General features: G+C 35.7%; 1 protein-coding gene across 2 annotated transcripts in view; it reads left to right on the top strand.

Annotated features, from left to right (window-relative positions):
* Window positions 1–20036, top strand: part of MRPL13 (mitochondrial ribosomal protein L13) — a 38898-nt gene extending 18862 nt beyond the window's left edge. Inside the window, exons 5-7 of one of the 2 annotated variants that reach the window (XM_082433277.1) lie at window positions 1602–1688; window positions 8460–8581; window positions 19745–20036. In XM_082433277.1, the coding sequence (XP_082289403.1) occupies window positions 1602–1688; window positions 8460–8581; window positions 19745–19766 (231 nt within the window). In that variant the 3' untranslated portion in view covers window positions 19767–20036. The remainder of the gene's footprint in view (window positions 1–1601; window positions 1689–8459; window positions 8582–19744) is intronic. The other variant, XM_082433278.1, reaches the window with a different exon arrangement.
* Window positions 20037–20541: the final 505 nt, after the last annotated feature.

Below are 20541 nucleotides of genomic sequence, written 5' to 3'. Positions count from 1 at the left end.
TGAAATGTGGCTTATGTGATTCAGGAACTGAATTTCTAATTGCTTTTCATTTTAACAGTGTAAGTCTGTATTTAAATAAAGTCTCCAGAACATAAAGTCTCAACAGCACTAACACAGAAAATAGATGGGAAATATATATGGGATGCCATTAGCTTTAGTACATAGTGAGGTAGTCTGATGTGATGAGAAAATAAAAGGATCAGGAAATCCTCTTATAGTGCAATCCTATCCAACGTGTATTGTTTTAATGGGTTTCATTTCATACATGCCAAATGATATCCTTGAAATATGAGCAGAGATGAAAAAAATCAATTTGACTCTCCAAATGTCTATTAGTTTTATGAAGCTTTTGCAGTGTATTTGTATACACTGTATACCAGGAGGCCCCCAGGAAATTATGGAGCACAAGGTGACACTGTGTGCCTTTCTCTTGACAAAACATACAAAAAATCACATTCAGACCAACAATGAGGATAACCTTAACAAGGGGAAAAGTAAATCCTGAAAAGGTTAGTTTGCCGTCTTGGGAGTGGGTATGACAGGGAGAAGGGACTTTGTCTTCTTGATAAGTTACAGAGAGAAATACATTATAGGTGTGTTTGCATGTCCTGTATTTCTGTTCTGGGAGTAAACCAACCTGGATTGAATCTAGCACCACCACTTAATAGATACATGAAATTGGGGGGGAGGCTGTTCTGTAACCGCTCTAAATTTGTTTCCTCATCTGTGAAGTGGGACTTAATATCGTAAACAAGATAACAAATGTAATGCAGTGACCACAGTACACACAGTAAGTTTTCAGTGAATGCTAGCTAGCCATTACCATTGTTATAGATTGGTGACTTACAGAGTCAGTCTCATGACTGTATGGTCAGGCACAGTTTATGAATTGGAAACCTCCTGATCTCCCACCTGGAGGAAACGGGATTAAGCCTCCCTAGGATCTGCTGTAACCTGTATGTAACAGATTATTATTTTTTTAATAAATTTTTTAAAAATTTATTTATTTAGTTTTGGCTGCGTTGGGTGTTCGTTGCAGTGCAGTGGCTTCTCTTGTTGCGGAGCACGGGCTCTAGGCATGCAGGCTTCAGTAGTTGCAGCACGTGGGCTTCAATAGTTGTGGCTCGCAGGTTCTAGAGAACAGGCTCAATAGTTGTGGCGCACGGGCTTAGTTGCTCCACAACATGTGGGACCTTCCCGGATCAGGAATGGAACCTGTGTCCCCTGCATTGGCAGGCGGATTCTTAACCACTGCGCCACCAGGGAAGCCCTGTAATAGATTATTTGAGCCACAGGTTCTTGTATAAGCTTAAAGAATTTTTTCTTATTCTATCTAAAATTGACACATACACAAGTTATCTGTTATCTCTTCCTTTTGTCTCTTTTCTAAACAAAAATAAACAGATTCGAAAGAAAATAGTAATGTACAAAATAATAAAAGTTACTTTTCTGTTACTGCCACATATCTGCTTAGGTCTCAGTTTCATTTCTTTCATATTCACATTGAATCTTAGCCCACTCGTTTTCATAACTATCTCTTATTGTGTTTATATCCCCAGTCACATTTTTCTTATTGAGTCCCCCTTGTATCTGTTTTTCAGATTGTTAAACTAGCTATTTATGGCATGCTGCCAAAAAACCTTCACAGAAGAACTCTGATGCAGAGGTTGCATCTTTTCCCAGATGAAGTAAGTCACTGATGATACTTTCTTAAATTTTTTTTAACATCTTTATTGGAGTATAATTGCTTTACAATGGTGTGTTAGTTTCTGCTTTATAACAAAGTGAATTCGTTATACATATACATATATCCCCATATCTCTTCCCTATTGCATCTCCGTCCCTCCCACCCTCCCTATCCCGCCCCTCTAGGTGGTCACAAAGCACCAAGCTGATCTCCCTGTGCTATGCGGCTGCTTCCCACTAGCTATCTGTTTTACATTTGGTAGTGCATATATGTCCATGCCACTCTCTCACTTTGTCCCAGCTTACCCTTCCCCCTCCCCGTATCCTCAAGTCCAATCTCTAGTAGGTCTGCGTCTTTATTCCCGTCTTGCCCCTAGGTTCTTCATGACCATTTCTTTTTTTTTTTAGATTCCGTATATATGTGTTAGCATACAGTATTTGTTTTTCTCTTTCTGACTTGCTTCACTCTGTATGACAGACTCTAGATCCATCCACCTCACTACAAATAACTCCATTTTGTTTCTTTTTATGGCAGAGTAATATTCCATTGTATATATGTGCCACATCTTCTTTATCCATTCATCTGTTGATGGACACTTAGGTTGCCTCCATGTCCTGGCTATTGTAAATAGAGCTGCAGTGAACATTGTGGTACATGACTCTTTTTGAATTATGGTTTTCTCAGGATATATGCCCAGTAGTGGGATTGCTGGGTCGTATGGTAGTTCTATTTTTAGTTTTTTAAGGAACCTCCATACTGTTCTCCATAGTGGCTGTATCAATTTACATTCCCACCAACAGTGCAAGAGTGTTCCCTTTTCTCCACACCCTCTCCAGCATTTATTGTTTGTAGATTTTTTGATGATGGCTATTCTGACTGGTGTGAGATGATACCTCATTGTAGTTTTGATTTGCATTTCTCTAATGATTAGTGATGTTGAGCATTCTTTCATGTGTTTGTTGGCAGTCTGTATATCTTCTTTGGAGAAATGTCTGTTTAGGTCTGCCCATTTTTGGATTGGGTTGTTTGTTTTTTTGATATTGAGCTGCTTTCTTAAATTTTTAATTAAATGTTTTCTCATTTTAAAAATTGTATTTTCAGTAATTTTATGTCAACTTCTGAAATATTTTTTGCATTTTATAGTGAATGCACTATAATAACCATTGCTTCTATTTTAAATCATAAAGTGAGCCATTATTGGACTAAAAACCAAAAGTCTGTAAATTCTATATTTTCATTTTAATAACTGCTTTCTTTGGAAAAAGGAACTATAGTCTGCTTTCTTTGGAACAAGAAACTATAATTAGAGCCCCTGTTAAATTGAGGGTACTCATAGATAATTTCATGAACTACAAAAAAGTATGAATTTAGTTTACTTTTTTTGTGACCTGTAGCTTCTATGAATAATAGATTAATAACTCAGCTTTGGTTGCTAATTATTTCCCATGATTTAACTTGAGAATACTTCTTATTCCTTCTCAGAATTTGTTCAGCTAAAAAGTACTTGAAAATAAAAATAGACATTTTTATCCATAAGTATTATACTGGTATAAGTACTTGGTTTTTCTCTTTGGTATAATATAATGAAACACTAGAGTTTCTATAATAAAATAGTTGAGTCCAGGCCATGGAATCAGACTGCCTGAGTTTGAATACATGCCCCACCATCTACTGACTTCATGGCCATTATTATCTCTGTTTTCTCATCTGTGAAATGGGCATAATAATAGTACCTACTTCATAAGATTGCTGTAAGGGTTGGATGAGATAACATTTGTAGAGTACTTAGACCAGGCCCTGGAACAGTAAGTTCTAGTTGCTATCAATATTATGGGTTATAATTGTTTTCTTTATAGTTCCTACTAGAGGAATAAGGTAGAATTCATTCCAGAATATAAAGTTATACAACTGTTCAAGACACTTGTATGTTCTGTTGTTAGTTTAAATAATGCATGAGTAAATTATTCAGGCTTTTATCAAAGTGGCTAATTTATTACCTTTGCTTTGCATGAATTAGTAGAATAATTTCCCACTATTCACTTTACCTCTGAGGTAACGAGTATGGGAGCAGTATCATCATATAAGGACAAATGACCTTGCACATGAAATCACAAGAATTTTAAAACACCTGTTTCTGATTGTACTTTCACATGCTTTTAGGAACCATAATTTCTACAAGGAACAAAAAAATAGTAATGTTATTTTTACCAGTTATAAGGTAGATACGTTTCAGCATAAATTACTTAAATAATTTCAGGCTATAAAATAAATGAGCCCATTTACCCAAAAATGGATTGCTAAATTTTTTATTGTCATGGCCATGGGGAAACAGGCACTCAGACATTGCTGGTAGCAGTACAAAATGGTGCAACCCACAAGGAATCCGGGGAATTAGGTTACATTTAACAAAAATACATACATAAGGAGATTCATGCTTGATCCAGCTATCTTATATATAGCAATTTACCCTGAAGATACACATACACAAGATTATTGTTTCCACATTATCTACAATAGTAAAGTAATAGAAATAAATAAATGCTTATTCATAGGAAATTGGCTAAATTATGCTATATCTATTCAATTGAGTACTGTGCAATTATAAAAAGGAATGACAAATATCATTATGATGATAAGTAATGCTTTCCAGGATGTATTGCTAAGTTAAAAAAAGCAAGGTGGAAAAGAATATAGACAGCATACTACCTATTATATGCATTTATACATATGTATGTTTACATACACACACATATATATTTATCTATCTTCTTTTTGCATAAAGAAACACAGGAAGAATAAATGAGAAAATGAAGTTGGTTACTTACTAGATCATGGGCACAAAAAGATGGAAGGAGTAGGGAAGAGGATGAGATTTTTGGAGAATACCTTTTAGATTATTATTTTTTTTTTACTTTAACTTTTTTATCATGTTGAGATTTTATATATTCAAAAAATAAAAGGACAATACCAATAGAAGTAAGCAGAACTAGCGCCCAGATTGTGTTTTCTAAGTGCTATTCCCTATTAAAAGGAATGTGGTTCTTCTTAGAAATGTTGTTTCTAGGTCTGGAACAAAGAAAGAAGAAGGTTATTTTGGAGTACACACATGCACAAGATTATTATTTCTGCATTGTTTATAATAGTAAAATAATAAGTAACAGAAAGTAAGATAGTGATCAAAACCCGATGGAGAAATATCAAGAGAACACAGGAGGCAGCCTGAAGTGGTGCCCACTGACCAAATATGGACTGCGTGAGCCTTGAATGATCATAATGATGGGTTACCTTGAATAGAAAACAAAAATCTATGAGCCCACAATGATAGTCCAAAAATTATTTTTAACTGATTATAATTTCCCTTCTTTCTGGAGAAGGAAAAGCTCTTCTTTAGAGAAGAATGTCATCTAAAAAATGTAGAAATAATACTGAATTAGAAAAGCCACCATTATCAGCATATTCTGTATCTATTGAGTAAAACATTATAGAACAAGATATTCACACAGTTTCAAAACATCATGTCACCGAGTACTTACTATTTAAAAAGGGAAAAGATACTTTTACGTTAAAGCCATCTGGTGAACCACCACTCATAACCAAAATATTAAATATATCATCAATATGGGACAAACTGACATCGTGTGCCTCCTGCTATGAATGAAGCACTGAAGACCCAGCATAAACTATATAGTGTCCTGTCAGAAATGTTTAACCTAAATCTAATGATGAGAGTCCTACAAATCCAAAAAAAGGACATTCTGCAGCATAATTGGCCTGACCTCTTCAAAAATGTTAATTTCATAGAAGAGATAAAACAAGGAAACTCTTCAGATTAAAGGAAACTAGACTAAAGAATATATTATGTATGTTAACCAACATAATAACATAATAGCTGTAGCATGTGACCCTTGACCTTGGATTGGAAAAATTCAATTTGGGAAATTTGAATATACACTGTATATTAGAGTAAAAGGTGTTTCATCAATGTTAGTTTTCCTGAACATGAATTTGTAATGTGGTTACGTCGGAGACAATTCTTATATTTAGGAAATATACATGCTGACATACTTAGGGATGAAATATTTGCAGACTACGCTCAAATGGTGCAGTCAAAAAGAATGTTTTTGGTGTATGTGTTTATGAATGGATAAAAAGAGAGAAAGCACTCATGTCCTATTTGAATAGTTCGTGAATTTAGGTGAAGTTTAGATGAGTGTTCACTCATTTTGGCAACTTTTCGGTAGATTTGAAATTCCTTTAAAAATTGCAAAAAAGTGGGAGTTCCCTGGCGGTCCAGTGGTTAGGCCTCCACGCTTCCACTGCCTAGGGCCCAGGTTTGATCCCTTGTCAGGGAACTAAGATCCTGCAAGCTGCGTGGCACGGTCAAAAAAAAAAAAAAAAAAGTATAAAGAGGAAAAATTGCAAAAAAGTAAATGATCACCTCGCCCCTGTGTTTCTTTTTTCTACTTTTATTCTTTTCCTTATTTCCCTCTTAGGTTCACCACCTGCTCTGTGCAGAGGACATAAACGCATAATAGAAAGTTTTTCCGGTTTCATGTGTAATGCCTAATCAGCATCTTTAATTCCTAACTTTGCATTGATTTTGTCCATTCTTTCAGTGGATTCCTTTAATAGCGGTGAAATTTGGTAAGCTCATTTCAGTCAAAATTCTATTCAATTCAGCAAACATTTACCAGGAGCCCACTATGTCCCAAACTCTCTATGCTGAGTGAGCAGTTGGGAACTTTTAAAATTGTCTTTGCAAATACAAGCTAAGGATTTTTTTTTAGTGGCTTCCCAAAGAAGTGTGAAATAGTCATAAATTTTCGTGAATACCAAACTGGCAGATAGACTTCTTCAGTAAGTAAAAAATAAGGACCCCTTAACAATATTTCATGTGTCCAGGCTTCCTCTGCTTGTTCTGATTCCATGTGCTTACACTTGCATATTTGAATATGCTGGGGAAGGGAATTTAAATATTTTTCAAATACTTTTCAGTGAAGAAACACTTCTCAATAGTATTTATTGTGTTTTGTGTATGTTGATAGTGACCCAGCCTATCCAAACCATAATTTTGTTTTTTTTTTTTTTTTTAATTTATGGCTGTGTTGGGTCTTCGTTTCTGTGCGAGGGCTTTCTCCAGTTGCGACAAGCGGGGGCCACTCTTCATCGCGGTGCGCGGGCCTCTCACTATCGTGGCCTCTCTTGTTGCGGAGCACAGGCTCCAGACGCGCAGGCTCAGTAATTGTGGCTCACGGGACCAGTCGCTCCGCGGCATGTGGGATCCTCCCAGACCAGGGCTCGAACCCGTGTCCCCTGCATTGGCAGGCAGATTCTCAACCACTGCGCCACCAGGGAAGCCCCCAAACCATAATTTTAAAGTCATTTTAAAAAATATTTTTTAATTTTTGCCATATTAGGTTTTAGAATGAGTTTATAGTGCAGTAGAGCTCTGTGATTCTCTAAAATTATTTTTAAATTGTATTTTGATTCTTGACATCTTGAATAACTTATTTGATGCCATGTCCTTGCCCAGATATTTGATTCCCAATTATACTATCGCTCTCTGCAGACAACCGTAATTTACTGTGTAATCATCCTTTTTTTGGAAAATGTTCTGGAACACACTAAAATGAAAAGAGGGAATTATATCTATGATCCCTGGGCAAATGCCCATAGGACACTTCCATATTGATATCTTACTATTTTTTTGATAGACTCTCCAAAATTACCTGATCATTCAGATCCACAATATAATTCTCTTTCCCTTATTTTTGTTCCATGAGCACAATATAAATGTTAATTCTTTTGGTTATTCATGCTCTTCATTTTATCATTCCCTTTATTTAGTCCAATTCCTGTTCTTTTAAGATACCTCTCAAATGTATGCTTTACTCTTTAGCTTGCTTTTCGTTACCCAAGTTCAGGCTTTTTCATATTTTACCTTTCCTTTTATTTTTCGGAACATTTGGATATATGTCCAGGGGAAGGTAGTTCTGGGCCAGTGCCATTAATAAAGGCACCAGGATTTGAGTGTAGACCAACGCCTGAAAGCTGGGGAGGTTGTTTACTCAGAAGCCATGGGCATTTGTGGAGGAGTGAAGTTGGAGAGGAGGGCTTCCTGGTCTAGCCAAGGAGTTAGAACTCCATCCTGAGAGGTTTTTAGCTAAGGAGTGACTTCTTTAAAACTGCAAGCCTTTAGAAGCCATGATCTTTTTATTTTCCTTTTTATACTCAGCACCTAGCACAATTTCTAGTTCATAGAAGGAGTTCAGTAAATGCTTGTTGGCTAAATGACTCAAAGATCCAGCAGATTTTCATTTTCGAAAGTTTTTTTTGGCAACAACATGGAGCATTAATTGAAAAAGGTTGTGGCACTGGAAGCAACAGACCTTGTGCATACGCTCATCAGATGAAACACTGTGACAATGAGCCAAAGCAGTGCCTTTCTGCAGTTGAGAGGAGGGGGAAAATTTAACAATATTCAGAAAAAGTAGAACTTATTGACCAGATACTTGTCAAAATTGAAGACATCTAATGTATCATTAGGAATAGGTTTGTCAAGATTAAAATATAGAATGTATTAGTGTAATGAGATTACTTCTGTCACTGATGTAATGTATTTTTCAGGGATTTCTACAAAGTTTTAATTTGAAGATTGTGTTGTTCTCATTTTATAAACATTCTTTTATTATTTTTTAATACTAAGAATTACTAATTTATTCCTAGGGAATATATTTTAAGAAAATTAAGCCTAAATTTTTATTTACTCTAGGATATACCAGAAGATATTCTTAAGAATTTAGTGGAAGAGCTTCCTCAACCACGAAAAGTGCCCAGACGTCTAGATGAGTACACACAAGAAGAAATAGAGGCTTTCCCAAGAGTTTGGTCTCCGTAAGTCTTTCTTTTCCTTCCTATTTTTGTCTTTTAACCTGAGTTTAATATCTCCTGTTTTCTTATCCAAATGATAAGATCCTTGAGGGTAGGAAGAATGAAGTTCTTTTCACTCTCGTGGACACTCTTTGCAGCTTCTACCTACAAATAAACTCTAGATGTAGATGGTAGAACCAAAAGTCTCGGAGTCTTAAGACCTTGCTAGGTAAGTGCAAGGATGTTCATAGATGCCTGTAAATTATCAGATGTTTTGTTTGGGATGACATAACTTGGATGGATTGTAGTCTCTTGGGATAATAAATGAATTGTTCTTACCTAAAACAAAGTGATTCTCTGTTTTTTCAGATTGCTTCACTAAGCCAAAAATATGATCTAATGAAAGTCATTAATTCTGGATACTTACAGTCAATCCAAATAGAAAAACAAAATAAAAAAACACTTTTGCTCTCCTCTATTACAATTTCCTCTACCTATGAGCCAGAAAGCTGCTTAGATTTGACAGACTGTCCTACCTAATTGTTTCCAGGCTGTTTTGCCTGGCCTACCAGGCTCTTTGTAACCTCATCAGCTTAAATTCTTCTCACTCCACTGTGCTGGTCTAGCATAGCAGACTGTGTAAGCTTGGCACCCTTTTTATGCAATTTAACTTTTCCATGACTTTGTTCTGCTGTTACCTCTGCCTAAAACAACACGTCCCTCACCTCCTCCTCTGGGATAACTCTTACTCATTCTTTAGGCCTTAGTTCAGATGTCAGTCTCCTTTAAGAAGCCTCACCTAAACATCAAGAGCAGACCAAGGGCTCAACCATCTTCTGCTGCAGCACCTGCCGTGCAGCTCTGTCATTACCACATTTACCTCCTCAAAAGCAAGGGCTGCATTTTGTTCATTGTTACATCCCCAGTGCATAGAACCGTACCTCACCTGATAGGGCCTCAGAAATGTTTACAGAATTTACACAGTAGGTTTAGAGAGAGCCACGCATCCTCGTTGCTTGATCTACAAAAGACAGCTAATCTTCCCACAGGATACTTACCCATTGTACTCTGAAAATCCATATCTCTTGATGGGCTGTTTGGCCAGATAGGTTTGTGAAAACCTAAGTTTTCCCAGGATCACCAGTATGTCCAGGAATCTAATCCTTGACTCTCATTGCCTGTGTATATAACTTCACTCTTTGCACACAGAGGTCTTTAGGGTATTCTGTTTAAATCTTTTTGACTTTGCTGACTTGTACCAAGGTTCACCTTTAATTAAATCTGCATATAATGAGCAAAATAATATTATTAGTGATCATTTACACTTTCCAGTTGCCCCGCACTGTGCTAGGTGGTTTGCATACATTGTATCTAATTCTCTTACCAATAAGATAAAATACATTATTCCTGTTTTTAAAACTAAGCCAAAGGTTGGCTGGTTTGTAGTACAGCCTGAATTTGAAACTAATTGTAGCTGATTCCAAAACCTGTGTTCTTTCCACAAAAGTAAACTGCTTCATTAATTTATTTATTTATTCAACAAATATGTATTATGTGCAAGACACTCTTATGTGCAAGACACTATAATAAGCACTAGGACACACATTTGAAAAATTACCATTAAAACAATTATTTAATTCCGTTTTACAAACTTTTATGGAGTTTATACTACGTGCTACACCTTTTGACAGATGCCAAAGAAATGCAGATGATGAAGCATTTAAATGAAACTTCCTCCAAAAGTCCTTCCTATAATCCTGGAGCTGGGTTAGGCCCCCTTTATAGGGTCTCACTGTACATGTTCCTTTTCTTTTACTGTATTTATTCTAATGTAATTAAATATATGCATGATTACCTGTTTAATGTCATTCCCTTACGAGACTCCATGAGGGACGTGTATGTTGTCTTGCTTAGCACTGAGCACAGAGTGACTGGCTCATTAAGTAGGCACTCAGCAAATATTTATTGAATGAATGAAGAAATAGAGTATCCTTTTATCAGCTTTTATAAATGAGGTTGGAAGTAATCCTTAGAACATATGAAGGTAGTAAAATGCTCCAATTTAATACTAATTCTTCATGTCAGAATCAGTGAAATTGACCAACTTAAAAAAACCCTTTGTTTTTGTTCCTGTTCACTGTATCATCTGAATTATCCGGCTGCTTTTCAGTTGATGTCAAACAAGTGATTAACAAACTCTATGTGAAAAATTGAAAACATTGGCTTTATGATATTTTTATCAGCTAGTTATTAGGATACATTCTCATGTTAAGTATTTCTCTGTAAAATAAGGAAGTGCGTTTTCTATTATTCCCTTATGTTCTGGTTTTGATTGCTTGACACTGACATACTTGTGGACGAGAAACTAGACATTATGTGACCTGATTTGATTCTAACAACTGAATTAAGTGTGGAGTGCTTTTCTCTTTTCCTTGGCTACTTTTTAGATACCTGTTTAATAGTTTGCCTTCTTGTCAAAACCTAAGATTCTGTTTTTAATTCTTTTTATTTAAATTCATTTTTTCCCTCCAGATCATGTAGTGGTTTATTTAGATAAATCAGTAAATAAAAGGTTTTAAAGTTTGTTCCACATGCTATGATAGTTACAATTATTCCCTCCTTTGGCATCTGAGAAATGAAGCTTCTGAACTACTTTGATGATGTTTAAACTTTAGGAAAAATAATTTTAATTTAACTTGTTCTTAGAGATTTACATGGTCATTTAGTCAAGACATATCCAATGTGCCTTTTCCTACTTAAACTACATAGAACTTACATTTATCCTTAAAACTCAGTCCATATAAACATAGAACATTTTTCTAGGAAGATGTTAACATTTTTAAAAGTTCCTTAAAAGAGATGTGGAATTTGCCACAAATTGAAATTAATCCCTAACTTATAGAAATCATTTATTAGCTTAAATTTACCACCCGGGAACCTTTTCTTTACTAAAAATTTACAATAATATAGACTGCACATAAAATAGACAACATTTACTTGAAACATAATACTCTTTGGAAAGTAAACTCAGGCATTCAGTTGAAAAATATTTTAATTTGGGGGGTTTTAAAAACTACTAAATGTTCATTGTAGAAAATAAGATATATACATAAGTAAATAATTTCACCATACTTAACATTTTGGTGTGCTAACTTCCTATTTCTTTGTGTTAGTTTTTATGTTGTGTGTTTATGTTTGTGTGTTTTACAAATTTGGGAAATTATGATTTTTCTCTAAATATGGTCTCACTGCACATTTTCCCAGTTTACAAGATTTTTTTCCCCACAAGCATGATCTTCAGTGGCTGCAGGATATGACATCAGTTTTATTCTGTAAATCTAAGTATGTCATATCTGATTTTCTTATAGAAACTCTGTCGTAATTGAACTTTTATTCCTAACCAAAATGGATGTGGTACTTTTTTTTTTTTTTAAACTGGAAATACTACCAAAGGTGCTATTTATTTAGTTAGTTATGTGACCAAACACATATTACTCATGTGGAGTTATATATCATGAATATTCTAAAGTGTATTCTAAATCAGTTAATCCAGGCAGTATAATAATGAAATAACCATTCACAACAAATTATATTTAATGTTATCAGAGTACTGATCAAACTGTTCATTTTACTAAGGGATTACTGGTTCATTTAAAACAAATTAGAAGGTGACTGAATGCCTTCATTATATTAATGGAATTAGAAAGGGCTTTTCTATAATTATTTTCAAGGAGACTTTTAGTGCAACTTAGAGCCACATGATGCATTACTGACTTACTGTTTTGAAATGGATTTTCCTGCCCCTTCTTTTCATTCCAAACTTCCCTCTGGCAGGAATATGCATTAGACACAGGCTTTCCTTTGTGCTTTATTAAAGTTGTGATCCTTCCTCACTAGTAGCCACACAATATCTGTTAACTTATGTTAACTTATATCTGTTAATATTATGTGTTAATAAAGTTCAAGTGTAAAATAGTATATACATTAGAAGTACAATTAAAATATTTGATACACCATGCAGTGCAATCCCTTGAAAGTGAGATTCCTCATCACTGATAGATTTGCTTTTATGAGAAAAAAATTTTTTTTTCTCCTTTTGGAGAAGGAACCTACTTAAAATATACTTTTTGTTCCACTCCAAATAGCTAAGCCAAGAATATAACCTTCCTTTGGAATGTAGTAATTGGAAATTATTCAGGATAGATCTGATGGTGAACCTGCAGAGACTTGACTGAAACAGATGTACCTGGATTGCACCATAAATAAATACACACAAAAATAGCTTGCTTTGGTTTTTGTTTCCCTAGCAATAAAACCTAACATGTTTATAGTATAAAAATGTACATTTTTTAATTGCAACTATTACTAGCTTTTGGTTCAGTGTAAGCTCTTTACCATTTCTGTTAGAGACAAAAAGCTTCTAAGCAACAGTAACAATTGTCAAACTAAGCTTTGAACCCAGTAGGTGATTAACAAAATTATTTTAATCTTAGTTAACAGCTACCATTGTTGGGATTTCATTTAAGTTATTTTCAATCACTTAAAAAGTTGTATTCCCTCAGGGCTAACTTCAGCATACTCTAGATTTTGTTATGCTAGTTGTTTATTTATTTTTAAAACAATGGTAGACCAGAAGGAAAGAAACTGATATTTATGAGGAAACTATAAATATTGTTTTATAACTAAAAGCCACTTTCTCATATGAGAAGTATTGCCTATATACCTCACTTCTTAAATTAGTGTGTATACTTGGTTTATTAGTAGTTTTTACGTCTCATGGATATGTAAATTGTGTCAGAATATGTTATAAAGTTTTATCTTGTGTTTCTTGATGGTACAGAGTAAATGTGCATTTGCCATGGGCAAGTGGTGATTGTAGGGTACACACTTAGAATTTGTTTCTCAAAGATAAAACAATAATAGCACTATCTCTTTTTCACAGTTCAGTTGCCTGAGATTGTAGCTTTCAAATGGTCAACTTATTTTAATTCTGTCAATAATTATTTCCATGGTCATTGCAGTTTTGCCGACACATTACAAAACCACAGTAACCATGGAAGTTATAATGCTGTCACTGTAATGGAAATTTTTCATTATGTAGGGTAAAAATAAAACAGTTCATTTGAAACTTTTAATTTTCATTTCTACAAAACTCTGTAGGAGAGCTTTTCTTAGGAAAAACTAGGTATGTAGAAAATTTCAACTTGAGTTGCTTCACATTATCCACAGAGTGATGAAACAAAATCAAAAAAGAAATATGTTTTTTACTCCTCACTCATTAAATCAGTAATGCTTTATTTTAAGCATAACCCTCACCTTTGTAGAGAAACTAAGTGGAAAGTTTCAGCATCAGTAAACGCTTGAAAACAGATGTTTATGATGAAAACCTATGTTCCTGGTCTAACTCTCTGTACAGAGTGTGCTGTTAGAAGTGTGCCTGCAAAAGAGAGAGGCTATGAGGATGAACGTGAGGCGGCTTGAGGACAACCGTGATTGGCCCTGGAATTGTCTTTGCTGAAAGTAGGATTCGATTTAGGGAGTTTAATAGGCAATCCATGCAGCTCTGTAAAAGAAAACGGGTGCCAGGAACGACAGCACTGCAGAAGGGACTTGGTGAGCATCCTGTGCAGTCTGTAGCTCTGGAAGACAGCAAGGATCTCAGCTTTCTGCTTGCCCTTCGATATAAAAGCCACTCATCCCAAAAATGTACAGATTTGCAGTTTTAGTTAAATGAATGCCCAGAGAAAAATAATTTTACCTATGGCTTTATAAAATGTGCTTCAGATCAGAGACTTAGTTAAAGACGGTGGAGAAGGATTTTTACCTTTTCAAAACCCATAAAGATCTGGGACCTGGACATCTTCAAGATTTTCCATAATTGTGTGCCAGTCTAGTCATGTGGCATTTTTGTACAAGATTTAACTTAATTTGCTACTCTTCACGGTCAGAAGTTATTAGCTGGACTTGGGGAGAAAGCTTACGTTCCAGCTTTTCCATCATTTCAACGAGCACAGCATTGGCTTAAACCATAGACCTCAGTATTTCCAGTCCTGGATTTTGCTCATATTAAGCCTTCTAAACTATACTGTTCTTTTGGATATGAACACATTAGGACTGGTTGTTAAAATAAAAAGCAATCTTTATATAAACAACCAAAATCAAATCATTTACATTTCCTAGCCAATAGAGCTTATGACTTAAAAGTGGTAATTGAATGTAACAATAATTCCTATTAATTTTAATTGGAAAAAATTTTTGATTTTTAAAAAATTTTAACAATCTTATGAGTTTATTTTTTAATTTTTATTTTATATTGGAGTATAGTTGATTTACAATGTTGTGTTAGTTTCAGGTGTACAGCAAAGTGATTCAGTTATACATATACATGTATCTATTCTTTTTCAGATTCTTTTCCCATATTGGTTATTACAGAGTACTAATAGAGTTCCCTATGCTATATACAGTAGGTCCTTGTTGATTATCTGTTTTATATATAGTAATGTGTCTATGTTAATCCTGACCTCCTCATTTATCCCTCCCCCCGCCACCTTTACCCTTTGGTAACCATTAGTTTGTTTTCTATGTCTGTGAGTCTATTTCTGTTTTGTAAATAAGTTCATTTGTATCATTATTTTAGATTCCACATATAAGTGATATTGTATGATATTTGTCTTTGTCTGCTTTACTACACTTAGTATGATAATCTCTATATCCATCCATGTTGCTGCAAATGTCATTATTTCATTCTTTTTTATGGCTGAGTAATATTCCATTGTACCTAGAAGTGAGTTTAGTTTTTAAAAAATCACTGTTGAACTTTTTCTGATCAGGCTAGTGGTACAGTGTCTGGGGAAATGAGTGTAGCAGCACCATTGCTCTGTCTATTACCTGTACAGCTAACATCTTTAGTTCAAGGAGTTATGTGATGTGACCAGATTTCCTGGAATGGTTTATTCTAAGTAATTCCATTCTTACAGTGGAAGTGACTTAAAACTCAATCAGACTGACCTTTTGTATTTCTTTCTTTTTTTTTTTAATATACAATACAGTGTTGTTAACTATAGTCGCCATGCTGTACATTACATCCCCAGGACTTTTTATTTTTATTTTTTAATTTTTAAATTTTTTTTGGCCACGCCACATGTGGGATCTTAGTTCCCCAACCAGGGACTGAACCCGCGCCCCCTGCCTTGGAAGCATGGAGTCTTAACCACTGGACCACCAGGGAAGTCCCTGAGAATTCAATTCTGATTAATGTAATATTGTTGTACATAGACTAGCAGCTTTTTAAGAACCTAAATACAGTGACATTTACTCAGTTACTAAAGATACAGTTAATCTTTTTTTTTTTTAATATTTATTTATTTATTTGGTTGCTCCGGGTCTTAGTTGCGGCAGGCGGGCTCCTTAGTTGTGGCATGCAAACTCTTAGTTGCGGTATGCATGTGGCATCTAGTTCTCTGACCAGGGATCGAAGCTGGGCCTCCTGCATTAGGAGCGCGGAGTCTTAACCACTGCACCACCAGGGAAGTCCAAGTTAATCTTTCTTTCATGATAGATGCTAAAGAAATTTTAGTATCCAGCCTCTGTTGATGTTATCATAATTTACAATGTTATTGTTGTATCAGAAAAGCGTAAAACTGCCTGTTAATAAAGTCCTCTGGTGGGTAAAGAGCCAGAAGGATACTATATATCGATTGGAATCATGTCTAGCTAATGAGGAAGTGTGTTACCTTCTGTTAGGCACAGCACAGCTTTAGAAACTTCCTACTGAAAGTGCTTCTTTTGCTTCTTCAGCATCTTCAAATAGTCGCCCCCTCCGTCTCATGAACAGCTCTGTCGGAGGTCTGAGGTGAACCCTTGCTTGTCAGTGTGCGGTCCACGGACCAGCATTGCATTGCGTGGGAGTTTGTTAGAAATGCAGAATCATGAGACCCTCTACAGACTAACTGAGTCAAAATCTGCACTTTTACAAGAGCCCAAGCAATTTGTATGCCCACTGAAGTTTGAGACCCACTCAGCTAAATAGCCCTCCCCTCCCCTTTCTTACATTATCTTGGATTGCCTTCTTTTAGTGGGAGTAAGCAATACAAATGCGTTGTGTGTGTACCTGCTTTCATTTGTGTAGGTGGAGAGAGAAATAGAACCATATTTAGTGTAGAAAGCTCACTTTTCCCCACAGGGGTACTTCCTGTAGCCAGGTAATATGTTTGTTTGTCTCGCACATGAGTTGATATTTCTAGCTCTGCGAACATCTAATGTATCTAGTCTCTTGGCTATGATACTGTTTCCCCCCCTTAGAAGCAAATTAACCATCTGCAAAAGATTCCAAAAGCAGAAAGGATGAGTCTGCAAACAAAGTGGCATTTTCAAGGCGGTCACTATAATTACAAGTATCTTACAAGCCTCCACTACATGCAAGATACTGTGCTAATTGCTGGTAGTATAAGATCAATTATATTGGGACTGTGCCTTCAAAGGATAGGAGTTGTGTAGAATAAAATGGTGCTTGCAAACACTGGAGTCAGAAGGTCTGCACTAGATCACTACCATCCACTTCCTAGCTGTGTATCCTTAGACAAGTTACTCAGCCCCTCTGAGCATCAGTTTTGTCAACTGTAAACTGGGGTTGATCACAGTGTCTTTCTCACTATATAGTTAGGAGGGTAAAAGGAGATAGTGCATGTGAGGTAGTTAGTATATTTCATGGCATCTAATAAGCACACAGCACTGTTATTTACATACATAACAACATTTATTCACTTAACTTAGGGCAAGTGTCATTTGAGAAACACTGTAATAGAAGTATGCATGAAGTTCTCTGGCAATCTCAGGGAAAAGAGCCGTGCCTAAGTTAGGAAGGAAGAGTTGTGTAGGGTTTCCCAGAACATGTGATTTGGGGGGTGGATTTTGAAGGATTAGTCAAGTCCACCAGGCAGAGAAGAGATAGGAGATACTCCAAGTGCAGAAAATATCAAGTACCCAAGTCCAGAGGTCTGAAAGTTTCTATCTGGGCAATAGCAAGTAGTATAATGGGACCAGAACGGACAGGGTGTGGAAAGAATGGCTCAGAAAGGTTAACTGGGACCATGTCCTGGAGGGTTATGTGTTGAATTCTGTGTTTGAATTTGACAAAGCAGTGGAGAGCTAGTGAAAGTTCTTCCACTATGTGGAAGTGGGATAAGAAAGAATCTATGTTAGAGACTCTCAGATGTCTTTCCCTTTGCCCCATTTCTCCTAACCTCCAAATCCTACTTACTAGCTGCCTGCCATGGCCAGATTTCATCATATTCAAAACAAAATCCTTCCCTTCAGAATCTGTTCTCCTGCCTGTATACCCTCTCCTGAACAAATAGATAGCATTGCCATTTCCTGAGTTCTTCAAGCTGAAAATTAATAGTCACCCTTGAGTTGTCATTTTCCAGTAGCTCCTTCCTCTGTCACATCCCTGGTCTCTTCCCTCTTCCCCCTCCCTGCCCTGGACAAGTTAATTTTCTGCTTCTTGAATCCTGAACCCATCCTTTCTTCTTACTTATCACTGCCCCAGCCCTAACAGAGCCCTCATCTTAACCCTCCTCACTTCCTCCAAAATGTCTTGAAACAAAACTGGGCTTTATTAGCCCCTGATTGCCTTCAGGTCACTGTCAACATTTTTTATATGACAGATTACACCCTTCAAACATGCTTCCTATTTTACTTGTAAATTCCACTAAAGGGTACTTTCCTCATCTCATTGTTACTAAATTAACATTTGGTGTGGAAACAACCAGGCTGTGACCAAGCACATTTAATTTTATTGAGTGGAATTGCACAGACTTCTTGTTAGCACTACTTGTTAGAAATCTTAGAAGATTTCTTTCCAATGGCATCACCACCACCCTTTTGTAATTATATGAACCAGCTAGATGGGAGAATAAATTGTTTCTTAAAATGCTCTGGTGTCTCTTGACTAGGAACTTTGATTGTACTGAGTCACATACCCAAGATTAAAAGGGTACACTTTGGAGCCCCTTCCAGCTATTGTATCAAACTGTCATTTCCCAGACTTTGGATTCAGGTTTTACATTTGAAAAGAGATTTCAGAAACAGTGACAAAATGCTGCAGTTTCTCTTCTTGTTGTTACAGAATGACGATATAGTGAAGCATATTTGGTTAGTTTCCCAGATCAGTGCCTGTGTTCCTCATAGTTAAACAATAATTTTAAATTGTAATATAGTTCATTTACTTAGTTACCAGACTGTTGGCCTTCCTATCTGGGCTATCTGGTCTCTTTGTCTTTTTTTTTTTTTTTTTTTTTTTTTAAGAAAAACATGATTTAAATGTAGAAAGGGATGAGACAAGTTGTTTCAGGGCAAACAGAGTTCACCTGTTGTTTTTTTTAAAGGAATTCAAACTGTTGAATATTTTTACAGCTGTTTCAAAAATATCTATTTAATTTACTAATCACTTAATTCCTTCTGAAAATTCCGTAGGAGCTCAATACCTACAAATACACTACTCTGTAAAAGATAACAGGACACTAACAGTTTTCGCATTTCATAATTTCCTATTCCTCATTTTCTCCATTGTTAAAATTTAACATTTCTCTGAAAATGTTCTTTGTTTTAATTTACTACTGGAAGGAACTTTCAGGTGTGATTAATCCTATAAATATATAAACGAAGAAAAGAGTATATATGTATATAGTAAATTAAAAGACCATATATGTATATAATAAATGTGTGTGTGTAATTAAAATATCAAAGGGCTAGTGTTTATACATGTATTTTGTATGCTACTGTAATGAAAATTAAATTTAGCATATGACAAAATAATACAAATAGGGAAACTGCTCATTCAGAATTTGCCATTATTAGGCAAATCCATATCTTTACATATAATCCTTTCTATTAAAAGGGCTTTTGGGAAATTGAATTCAAGCTTTTAAGTCACTATATACATTCATGCATAGGCACACGGGGGGCCTATGTTTATACTCTGCAAAGAACTTGGGAATTGTCACTTAGCTGTTCTACTTTGCAATGATTTGGCCTTAATGTTTTTCACCAAAAATTTAGAATAATATTTGTAGATATTTCTTGATGAACAGTTACTTTCATTTTAAATTGGAAAATAATCTTCTTGCATCACACGGGAGAAAATGAAACTGATTTGTGAAAAAATAAATGTTGATTTTTGTCTTTCAGACCTGAAGATTATCGGCTGTAGGAGAAAGAAAATTTCAGAAAATAACAGTGCGGTGATTGAAACTTCTTCCTGATGAGTTTCTCCTTCCTACAGGGCAGGGTGAAACAATTGCTGCCTTTTGACAAGAAACCTGTTATGGGTACTGAAGGTTTGTGGGGAAAGGTCAGGAAGGGATATTCCTTCAATAGGAAATTGCAATAAAATACATTATTTTATAGAATTGTTTTATTATGTAATCTGATTTGAATGTTATAATGATGATAAAAATAAAACTGCTTACTTGGTTAACTATTCAATTTCTCACTTAATGAAAAAACCAAACCCTAAGTAGCACTGCAGTTAAAATTGCCAAGTGCCCATTCATGCAGATTTCCTCACGTTCCAGCTCCCTGTTTTTGACACCTGGGAAAACAAGGCCCACCTTCACTTTTCTTTTCAGTGACTATTTTATCTAACCTTGCATCACCTGAGTTCATCCCTCCAGCTCAGTAGGGTAAGGTTTGTCCTGAGGTATTTTCAAACTACTTCACTTTTTTCTATGTCCCATAGAGCCTCTTGGTTTCCATGACACCAAAATAACAAAGTAATGCCTATCTGCTCCCTAGAAATCTCACCGCCCCACCTGTGACGCTGTTTGCAGACCCCACACTGTGTGTCCATATCTCTCCTGTTGGCTCCTATTCACCTCTGTGCTGGGCACTGAGATTGGGCTGCTGGGATCAATGTGTCCAGCAAAATCTCCTCCCTGGAAATTAAAATGCCGAGACACTGCATTTGGGCATTTTTATGGTAGTTT

This window comes from Balaenoptera physalus (assembly GCF_965194825.1).
Source record: "Balaenoptera physalus genome assembly, chromosome: 17".
Lineage (NCBI taxonomy): Eukaryota > Metazoa > Chordata > Mammalia > Artiodactyla > Balaenopteridae > Balaenoptera > Balaenoptera physalus.
Note: the sequence above shows the minus strand (reverse complement) of the source record. Positions and strands in the feature narration are given on the sequence as shown.